This window comes from Oncorhynchus kisutch, linkage group LG22, assembly GCF_002021735.2.
Source record: "Oncorhynchus kisutch isolate 150728-3 linkage group LG22, Okis_V2, whole genome shotgun sequence".
In the NCBI taxonomy this organism is placed as follows: Eukaryota; Metazoa; Chordata; class Actinopteri; order Salmoniformes; family Salmonidae; genus Oncorhynchus; species Oncorhynchus kisutch.
Window position 1 is genome coordinate 35,751,840 of NC_034195.2, and position 11,599 is coordinate 35,763,438.

The 11,599-nt window shown below is 40.7% G+C and overlaps 1 protein-coding gene across 1 annotated transcript; it reads right to left on the bottom strand.

Moving 5' to 3' along the window:
• Window positions 1-8,118: 8,118 nt before the first annotated feature.
• LOC116356292 (zinc finger protein with KRAB and SCAN domains 8-like) lies at window positions 8,119-10,388 on the bottom strand. Its single transcript, XM_031801402.1, has 2 exons — window positions 10,132-10,388; window positions 8,119-9,525 (listed from the first exon to the last, which is right to left on the bottom strand). Exons 1-2 carry the CDS (start codon window positions 10,304-10,306, stop codon window positions 8,510-8,512), a joined length of 1,191 nt encoding a protein of 396 aa, XP_031657262.1. The 5' UTR covers window positions 10,307-10,388; the 3' UTR covers window positions 8,119-8,509.
• Between the last annotated feature and the right edge of the window lie 1,211 nt (window positions 10,389-11,599).

The following is an 11,599-nucleotide window of genomic DNA, read 5'->3' on the forward strand; positions in this document are numbered from 1 at the left end:
CCTCCAACGTGGGCATAATGTAATGTGAGTGTCGCAGAGCCCGGTTGAGGTGTTTAGGATCAATGCATATCCGTAGCTTGTCTGGTTTCTTGACGATAACCATATTACTTATCCAGTCCGTAGGCTCGGTGATGGATATGATGTGGCCATCTGCTTCGTATTTGTCAAGCTGAGCCTTCGTAGCTGCTTTCATGGCCACTGTACATTGCGGGGTGCACACTGGACAGGCTGGATTGCTGCGTCCAACTCAAAGTGGACTTCCCCAGGAACTGACTCGACCGGTGCGTTGAAGACATCATGGTACTTGCTTAGGAGTGTCTCCTTGCTCAGGGGCCCAGCCTGGACTTTGTCTATAATGTTAAGATCAGCTGGGATGGTGAAGTTAATAAGTCCAAGGCGCTCGCATGTAGAACCTGACAGTAATGGCTGTTGACTAGCCTCAACTATTTCAAACTCAAGGGTGTATTTCTGGCCACGTAAAACACACTCTGTCACAAACAGGCCTAAAGAGGTCATGAACTGGCCTGAATACAGTTTCAGCTTGGTGCTACTCTGTGTGAGTTTGTCTCTGGGCGCGAGCCTCCTTTTGTCTTTAAGGCTCATAACGTTGCATGTGGCCCCTGAATCTAGCTGGCATTGCTGTGGTTTATTATTAAGTAGCAGAGTGACAAACCACTTTTGTCCTTTTGCCCTCACTGCCCCTATGCACTCGCTAGCATATACATCCTCTGTGCTGTCGTTCCCTTCATCTGTGTTTGTTTCCATGGAGTGCACTTTACCCTCCTTCTCTTGCTTTTCATGCAGACCCTTGCGAAGTGATTAGCTGTACCACAGGATTTTGCATATTTTTCCATAGGCTGGGCAGTGGTCTTTTCCTCGTCCATGAGAAATGCCACAATATCGGCATGTATTGGGGTTGTCTACTGCAGAGTTGGCTGTAGGATTAGCATTAGCTGTGGCAAAGGGGAATTTCTTACTGGCTGCCTGAATGTAGCATTGACATTGTCCGTATGTTGCCTTCTAGCTCCATGGACCTCATCCGTATATCAGTAACCTCTGCTGCACGGCATGTCTCCACTGCCAAGGCCAGCGGCAGGTCACGTTCTCTCAGCAAACGTCTGCGGGTGGCCCTCATCAGTTATGCCAAGCACAATCGTATCTCTGATCAGTTCATCTCTTAAAGCACCATAGTCACATGTAGCTGCCTTTTCCCTTAACCTAGTGACAAAGCTGTCAATGGACTCCCCGTCCTCCTGTTTGCAACGACCGAAAACATAACGCTCGTAGATGACGTTCTTTGCTGGCGTAAAGTAATGTTCAAGAGCATAAAGAATAGCTATAGCGTTACCTTGCTGTGCTGCTGTTAGGTTCAGGTTGTGTTTGTATACGTGTCGGCATTCAGTTCCCATTATAGTCCTCAAAGTGGCAGCCACTACCTCATCTTCCTTTTCCAGAAGTCCCGTTGCTAGCGCATAGTCCTCCCATTCACCTCTAAACGTATCCCAGTTCGTGCTCCAATCCCCGCTGAGCTTCATGACGGCGGGAGGGGGAAATGTTCGCTGCCATGTCTAACCGGTGCTAACAACACTGAAGCTAACTAGCCAATTCCGGGCGAAATTTACACAAATAAGAATTTTGTTTGTAAACCAGAGCAGGTGACTCTAATTTGCGGAAAGCATGGTTAGTTATCCGACTCTGACACCATGTTTGAATGTTAAATGACGAGACAGAGGCATTGATGCGAGTAACCAGTCTTGTTCAGTACATCACAACCCATCCGAGTATCTCAAGCACCCCGGTAAAACCCAAGAGTTTGCAGTAATGAATATTTACCAACAGATGGCATCACTGTGCCATCTTACACCCATAACACATATGTTTACATTGAAATAGACAATAAACAAAAGTGAGAGGAAAAATTAACAGTGAACACAAAAGTTCCAAAAGAATAGACATTTCAAATGTCATATCTATATACAGTGTTGTAACAATGTACAAATTGTTAAAGTACAAAAGGGAAAATAAACATAAATATGGGTTGTATTTACAATGGTGTTTGTTCTTCACTGGTTGCCTTTTTCTTGATGCAACAGATCACAAATCTTGCTGCTGTGATTGCACCTGGTATTTCACCTAATAGATATGGGAGTTTCTCATTTGTTTTCGAATTCTTTGTGGGTCTGTGTAATCTGAGGGATATATGTGTCTCTAATATGGTCATACATTTGACAGGAGGTCAGGAAGTGCTACTCAGTTTCCACGTCATGTTGTGGGCAGTGTGGCTCATAGCCTGTCTTCTCTTGAGAGCCAGTCTGCCTTCGGCGGTCCCTCTCAATAACAAGGCTATGCTCACTGAGTCTGTACATAGTCAAAAGATTTCCTTAATTTTGGGTCAGTCACAGTGGTTAGGTATTCTGTGTACTCTCTTTAGGGCCAAATAGCATTCTAGTTTGCTCTGTTTTTTGGTTAATTATTTCCAATGCGTGAAGTAATTATCTTTTTGTTTTCTCATGATTTGTTTGGGTGTAATTGTGTTGCTGTCCTGGGGCTCTGTGGGGTCTGTTTGTGTTTGTGAACAGAGCCCAGGACCAGCTTGTTTAGGGGGCTCTTCTTCAGGTTCATTTCTCTGTAGGTAATGGATTTGTTATGGATGGCTTGGGAATCGCTTCCTTTTAGGTGGTTGTATAATTTGACGTCTCTTTTCAGGATTTTCATCATTAGTGGCTATCGGCCTAATTCTGCTCTGCATGCATTATTTGGTGTTTACGTTGTACACAGAGGATATTTTTGCAGAATTCTGCACACAGTCTCTCAATTTGGTATTTGTCCCATTTTATGAATTCTTGGTTGGTGAGCGGACCCCAGACCGCATAACCATAAAGGGCAATTGGTTCTGTAACTGATTTAAAGTATTTGTAGCCAGATCCTAACTGGTATGTCAAATGTTATGTTCCTTTTGATGACACACAAGACCTTCTTGACTTCTCTCTCAGATTGTTCACAGCTTGTGGAAGTTACCTGGGGTGCTGATGTTTAGGCCGAGGTATGTATTGTTTTTTTGTGTACTCTAGGGCAACGGTGTCTAGATGGAAATGGTATTCGTGGTCCTGGCAAATTGACCTTTTTTGGAACACCATTATTTTTGTCTTACTGAGATTTATTGTCAGGGCCCAGGTCTGACATAATCTGTGCAGAAGATCAAGGTGCTGCTGTAGGCCCTCTTGGTTGGGGACAGACACACCAGATCATCAGCAAACAGTAGACATTTGACTTCAGATTCTAGTAGGGTGAGGCCGGGTGCTGCAGACTGTTCTAGTGCCCTCGCCAATTTATTGATATATGTTGAAGAGGGTGGACTAAGCTGCGTCCTTGTCTCAACCCCAGCTCTGTGGGAAGAAAGGTTTTTTTGTGCCAATTTTAACCACACACTTGTTGTTTGTGTACATGGATTTAATGATGTCGTATGTTTTTCCCCCAACACCATTTTCCATCCAATTGTATCACAGACCCTCATGCCAAATTGAGTCTAAAGCTTTTTTTAAATCCACAAAGCATGAGAAGACTGCCTTTGTTTTGTTTGTTTGTCAATTAGAGTGAGAACGGTGAATAAGTTGTCTGTCGTATGGTAAATTGATAAAAAGCCCATTTGACATTTGCTCACAAAAAAAAATTTCACTGAGGAAATGTAGGAGTCTGCTGTTAATGATAATGCAGTGGATTTTCCCAAGGTTGCTGTTGACGCATATCCCCTGGTACATATTGGGGTCAAATTTGTCTCCACTTTTGTGGATTGGGGTGATCAGTCCTTGGTTCCAAATATTGGGGAAGATGCTAGAGCTGAGGATGATGTTAGAGTTTAAGTTTAGCCAATTGAAATTTGTGGTCTGTATATTTTATCATTTAATTTAGAATGCCATCAACTCCACAGTCTTTTTTGGGTTGGAGGGTTTGTATTTTGTCCTGTAGTTCATTCAATGTAATTGGAGAATCCAGTGGGTGCTGGTAGTCTTTAATAGTTGATTCTAAGATTTGTATTTGATCATGTACAGTTGAAGTCAGAAGTTTACATACACTTAGGTTGGAGTCATTAAAACTCATTTTCAACCATCCCACAAATTTCTTGTTAACAAACTATAGTTTTGGCAAGTCGGTTAGGACATCTAATTTGTGTATTACACAGGTACATTTTCTAACAATTGTTTACAGACAGGTTATTTCACTTTTAATTTACTGTATCACAATTCCAGTTGGCCAGAAGTTTACATTCAATAAGAGTTTCAAGGCCTACCTTGAAACTCAGTGCCTCTTTGCTTGACATCATGGGAAAATCAAAAGAAATCAGCCAAGACCTCAGAAAAAAATTGTAGACCTCTACAAGTCTGGTTCATCCTTGGGAGCAATTTCCAAATGCCTGAAAGTACCACGTTCATCTGTACAAACAATAGTACGCAAGTATAAACACCATAGGACCACACAGCCGTCATACCGCTAAGGAAGCAGACGAGTTTTGTCTCCTAGAGATGAACGTACTTTGGTGTGAAAAGTGCAGTCAATCCCAGAACAACAGCAAAGGACCTTCTGAAGATGCTGGAGGAAACAGGTACAAAAGTATTTATATCCACAGTAAAACGAGTCCTATAACGACATAACCTGAAAGGCCGCTCAGCAAGGAAGAAGCCACTGCTCCAAAACCGCCATAAAAAAGGCAGACTACGGTTCGCAACTGCACATAGGGACAAAGATCATACTTTTTGGAGAAATGTCCTCTGTTCTGATAAAACACAAATATAACTGTTTGGCCATAATGACCATCGTTATGTTTGGAGGAAGAAGGTGAATGCTTGCAAGCCGAAGAACACCATCCCAACCGTGAAGCACAGGGGTGGCAGCACCATGTTGTGAGGGTGCTTTGCTGCAGGAGGGAGTCAGTGATTTATTTAGAATTCAAGGCACACTTAACCAGCATGGCTACCATAGCATTCTGCAGAGATACGCCATCCCATCTGGTTTACGCTTAGTGGGACTGTCATTTGTTTTTCAACAGGGCAATGATCCAAAAGGCACCTCCAGGCTGTGTAAGGGCTATTTGACAAAGGAGAATGATGGTGCTGCATCAGATGAGCTGGCCTCCACAATCCCCCGACCTCAACCCAATTGAGATGGTTTGGGATGAGTTGGCCCGCAGAGTGAAGGAAAAGCATCCAACATGTGCTCAGCATATGTGGGACCTCCTTCAAGATTGTTGGAAAAGCATTCCTCATGAAGCTGGTTGAGAGAATGCCAAGAATAATTTTGCACGCCCAATTTTTCAGTTTTTGATTTGTTAAAAAAGTTTGAAATATCCAATAAATGTCGTTCCACTTCAGGATTGTGTCCCACTTGTTGTTGATTCTTCACAAAAAATACAGTTTTATATCTTTATGTTTGAAGCCTGAAATGTGGCAAAAGGTCGCAAAGTTCAAGGGGGCCGAATACTTTCGCAAGGCACTCTATATTGATGCCATTAATTTCTACACTATCACTGTAATGAAAAGCTTGATCGATCCTTCAGTAAAGTAAGGAAGGATTCCATTGGGAATAGCTTTCATTAAAATGTAATATTCCTTACACAACATAACAAAGTTATATTTGGCTAATAATTCATTGTAGGTATAAAGATTGTAGGTATAAAGATTACCATGATCATTTATAAGTTGATTAACCACAAATATGTTATTGGCAAATAAATTATGAAAAAAATAAGGTTTTATTTCTATATCTAAAATCACTGTTATTCCAAATAAATTATTTGTACTGAGAGAAGTTGTGCTTGTTTAACAAGGACCAGCACAATAGAGCTTATTTATGAAATGTTGCTAATTTAACAGAAATATTACCCACAGCATTAAGGCATTGGAGTAAAAAATCAAGCCCCACAATTTTCTGGAAAATAAAATGTGATATTATATTCCAAAGACTAAGTTTTTTTGAGACACTTCTTAATCCAGTTGACTTTTGTAGTCTGGTTAAACAGCATAAAATCTAAAACATTAAGACCACCATCGCAAATCTTGTTGGTAAGGACATCCTTCCTGATCTTGTGTGGCATATTTTTCCAAATTAAATTGGATATTAATTTGTTGAGAGTGGTAAAAACAAATTGTGCCATGTATCTAAAATAAACTCACGAATAACAGTGTTAAACACCTTTTTGAAAGAAAAAAAATGTAATAGCAGGATTGTCATCTAATAAATCACTATTTTCCATCAAGTCCAAGACCAGCCTGATTATCTAATTGTTTGAAATATGATGCCCTTTCAAAAATCCAGATTGGCACTTATTAATCAAACTACAAAGACCATACTTTAAGCGTTTTACTGGAATGGAAGCTAGTATCTTACAATCGTTGTTTAATAGGTTAATTGAACGGCAATTATTAATAAATAATGTATCCTTATGTGGTTAATGTGTAGATTTTTCTTCCTTCTTCATTTATGCGTATAGAAAATAAAGATGGTTTAATAACCCCTTTGGATTTTCTTATAAAAGGAATTTAGAAATCTGGGATCTCCAGAAATGTAACTATGTTCTCACATAGGTCGATTGTAAGCCTAAGTAATTTCTTCGACTTATGCATTTTATTTCAATTTATGTGTAGGATTTATGTGAGATTAAGTCGAAGTCAGTTGTTTTATGCTCCGGTTATTTTACATTGATGTCGGCCTTGATAGCGTGTATTATGCATCTATGTCATGTTGCACTAAATGCACTGTTCCACAAGTAGGCTATGTATGGAGTTATGGTATGGGAAGGCATAAGCTATGGGACAAAGGTCCTGAGGCCCATTGTCGTGTCATTCATTTGCCACCATCACCTCATGTTTTAGCATGATAATGCATGGCCTCATGTCGCAAGGATCTGCACACAATTCCTGCAAGCTGAAATTGTCCCAGTTCTTCCATGACCTGCATACTCACCAGACATGTCACCCATTGAGCATGTTTGGGATGCTCTGGATTGACATGTACAACAGCGTGTTCCTGTTCCCATCAATATCCAGCGACTTCACACAGCCAATGAAGAAAAGTGAGACAACAATCCAAAGGCCATAATCAGCAGCCTGATCAACTCAATGAGATGGTGATGTGGCGCACTGCATGAGGCAAATAAAATGGTGGTTTTCTTATCCACACCCCTACCTTTTTTAAGGTAACTGTGACCAACAAATGCACATCTGTATTCCCAGTCATGTGAAATCCATATATTAGGGTGTATTGAATTTATTTCAGTTGACTGATTTCCTTAAATGAACTGTAACATTAGTCAAATAAAAAAAACTATTGCATGTTGTGTTTATATTTTTGAACAGTGTAGCTACAGGCTGCCCACCTGGGGAATCTGATGTGCGTGCCAGGAGGGGTGTGTGCACATTGTTGTGGCCCAGGGGGTCCTGCTTTGGTGCCAATTATGAATCTGCCTTCAACGTGGCTCTGTGGGAGCTGGCTGGGCATTTACCATTCAAGAACAGACATGACTTTGAACACAGCACTGAAAAAGATGTGATGGCCATCATTCAGAGGTATCTGCTGCCCGACCAAGAATTCCTTCTGTTGGAATAGCAAATAACTGCACATTTACAGAAATACTTTTAAGCCTGGCTTACCTGGAAGAGAATACCAGTGTCAGTATAGTTGAGACAAGTGTTACTGTGGTATATTTAAGCAATAAAGCACGAGGGGGGTGTGGTATATGGCCAGTATGCCACGGCTAAGGGCTGTTCTTATGCACGACACATTGGGGAGTGCCTGGATACAGTCATTAGCCGTGGTATATTGGCCATATACCAGAAACCCCCAAGGTGCTTTATTGCTATTTTGAACTGGTTACCAATGTAATTAGTGCAGTAAAAATATTTGTCATACCCATGGTATACAATCTGATATACCACAGCTGTCAGCCAATCAGCATTCAGGGCTGGAACCACCCAGTTTATAATTTGTCCATAACCATTTAAATGACTGTCAATGTGTACAGAGCCTGGTGGTTGACTATGTAGTTTGCCCACAATTATTTTGGGCTACAATTCCACTAACTAAAATTCAACCTCCTGCACATACTGTCCAAACTGAGTATATGCGTTGTGCTTATATTTATTGGGCATTAAAAAGTAGCTCAACAGATTTCAATGAAATAAAACATACTTGAAATCATAGTACTTTTATTATGTTTTAGATGTATTATCATTAGTAGCTAATTTCCTTTCCTTTCCTACTATAATAGAACTCCAAAAACACACAGGTTGTCTCTTTTTGCGAGCCAGGCTCATTCAAAGGCCGCACAATGGCGAGTTACTCCAGCATTAGGACTATACAGATCTAGGTGAGCAACGTATATGACAGCGGTCTGTGTGGACTTTTTAGAAATTCAAGCAGCCACTGTCACTGAAATATTTACTGCAATCACTGCACTCATACACATTTTCCCCAGTGTGACATTTCTGATTACACATTATTGGGTAAAGCAGTTTTTCTACATACAGGACACCTGTATGATTTCACCCCTGTGACTCCTCATCATGTGAAATGTCAGACGAAAGCTAGTGCTGAAACACTTGTCACAATGACTGCAGCTATATCCTTTACCTCCTGCATGAATCTTCATGTGCCTTTTCAGACTATTGCGAACACTGAATTCTTTGCCACAATCAGAACATTGATACGGTTTATCCCCTGTGTGGGTTCTCATGTGCACAATCAGATCCCTATTGCTAGTGAAGCATTTACTACAAACATGACAACACATCCTATCTGCAATGTGAGTTTGGATGTGATGTTTCATACTTTCTGTGGACTCAAAACATTTTCCACACACACCACAAATATGTTCTTTCTCATTTGTATGAGTTTGCACATGTTTCATTAACGAACCCATGTACTGGAAAGACTTTCCACACACTTTACAACGGCAAGGAGCATTATCCCTTTGCCTGGGTGATTTCAGATCGGACGACTCTGTGGATTTCCTACCCTTAGTATTCATATGGGAGCTTTGTCTTTTTCCTGTCCATCTTTTCTTTGATTTGACTGGTTTAAAACCTGACGGAGGCCCTCCGACTCCCATCCAATCAATGTTTTCCCTCTGAGCTGCAGAACAGTATGGATTTCTTGCATAATTAGGCTGAGAATCACTGGTTGGTTCTGATAATCTGTAGTCCTCTCCACCAGTTTCTGCTTTGATATTTGCAGTTGAGGTGCTAGGTAGAGAGTCTCTCTCTTCTTTTCCCTCATTCTGGGCTTGATAAAGATATGAGTGCCGAGTTGGGTCTTCACAGTCAGGTTCCATAAAGGCATTAGTGAATATGGAGTCTTTGGTTTCATCTTCCAGCTCTTGAAGCTGTTCTTCCCATTGACTGGTCCTGAGTTCCTCCTGTTCCTCCTTTATCTGTGTAGGCTCTGGGTCCTCTTGTCCGAGACTGGGGCTCCACTCCTGCACACACTGCTGCTGCTCAGGGGGAACCTGTTCCGAGACTGACTGTTGGAGGATGTCTAGAGGCAAGTAGAAAGGAAGGATGAGATATAGAAAACCTGTAAGCCTACAATAGAGAGAATTATTAACAGTGTATTTTTGTAGGCATTAACTCTGCCATTGCTCGTTGGCCAAAGCCTATGGGTGAAATTAATGTGTTTTTTTGTAGGGTTTTTGGATAAACACAGAACGTGTGGTCTGTGGTAAACACAGGCTCAGATCTTACTGTTCTATGAGATCATCATCAGCTAACGTTACTTTTTGTGAAGCATGTATGTCATCAAAACAAGCACATAAAGGCTTCTTAATTCATAAAGGTTATGTTAACTGACTGATCATCTCATAGAACAAAACGTACTCCTAAGCCTGTGTTAACCTCAGACCTTATTTTCGTAGTTTATCCTAAAAACCCATTCTTTAAGAAGCATCAGACCCTACCGAACTGCATTCTTTCCCCATTCATTTCCCTCCATAGGAACGGCTGAACGAACCTGATAACTCATTTCCGGTTTTTAGGACTACAAGCTGGCGAGCTCTATGACTATTCAGACATAACTATGTACCTGTAAAAGCTGATGTGATATTTTCATACAATAACGGTTGAATAGACAAACGTAATCACAAACCTGCTCTGTTTAGCTTGATGAGAGCGATTTCAAGCTGCCTCTGGAGACGGTCATTTTCCTCATTTGAACGGGAAACTTCTTCTGCTATCGTTTTTTCAACTGCCCATAATATCTCCTCAGCAGCAGTTCTTAATCGCTCATTGAGAAACACTCTTAACAGCTGTATTTTAGACATTTTAGATTACGTTTAGTAGCTTCCGAAGTAGCTAGTTCCTGGATTCTGTCCGTTTCCGCGGGCAACCTCCTCTGGTAAGAGGTAACACATTTTGATTTATCACCACCTGCTGGAGTGGAGTACGAGAAGATCGGTTCAGTTTATGGAAATCTTTTCCAATACAAAATGTACCCCATGACATATCCTATATTGTCTGAAATATCACGAATCACATATCTATCTGTACATTATATATTAATCCTATATTTTGGTGAGATGTGGATACTTTGACAGGAGGGACGTGTGATATAATTAAAAGTGTCTTAATAATAACAAAAATAATAATACAGAATCATAATGTGTAGCAGTAAGTAATATACTATCAATTTTTTCGATATGTGTACTCTACTGATGTCTGATCCAGACTGTATCACATCAGGCGGTGATTGGGAGTCCCATAGGTCGGCGCACAATTGGCCCAACATCGTCCGGGATAGGCCGTCATTGTAAATAAGAATTTGTTCTTAAACTGACTTGCCTCGTTAAATAAAGGTTACCATTTTTTTTTATGATCTAGGTTTGATTGGTTATACCTCGGAATTCCTATAGGGGCAGGGTTGACATATTTGTCATTTATTTTATACTGTAAATTGGCCTAATACTATTGGTCGTGGGTTGCAGGTTTTTGGGCTACTTCTAAGTTACACAGCGATCGCCATGGCATTTCTCTTTAAAACATTTTTATTTCACTGTGACATTCTACTGCTGACTATCAGGCAGTGCTGTTGCTGAGTTATTGATCGGTGGGTGGGGCCCGAGGTGTGTGTGCAGCTTAGTCCACGAGAGTCAGAGGAGACAGAGCAGCACACAAGCAGGTCGTGAATTTTTTTACAAGTGGTAGGTAGGCTATTTAACTTGTCATTATGCTTGAGTGTAAATTGAAATGGAAGTTATGGAATTCACTCACATGCTTCTGTTATGGGGAAAAGTTCTCAATGAAACTGACATTAAATGTGGAGAATGTTACATTTGCATCTGTTGGCCATCAAGTAGCCTATTCATTTATATGCCATTGTAGGCAACTGTAGGCTACGATTTGATACAGTAAATGTGTTGAAATGACTATATCACTGGAGTCATTGCAAATCAATTTGTGCCACTTGTGTAGCCTTCCTGGAGCTGGCAAACTGATTTAATAAATAACCTATAACTTCAGTGTATTGTTGTTGTAGTATTATGTTATTATGCAATTATTAATGGCCAAATAAATGAGTCTGTTAATTTGAACACAGCAATCTGCTAAATCGTTCAGTT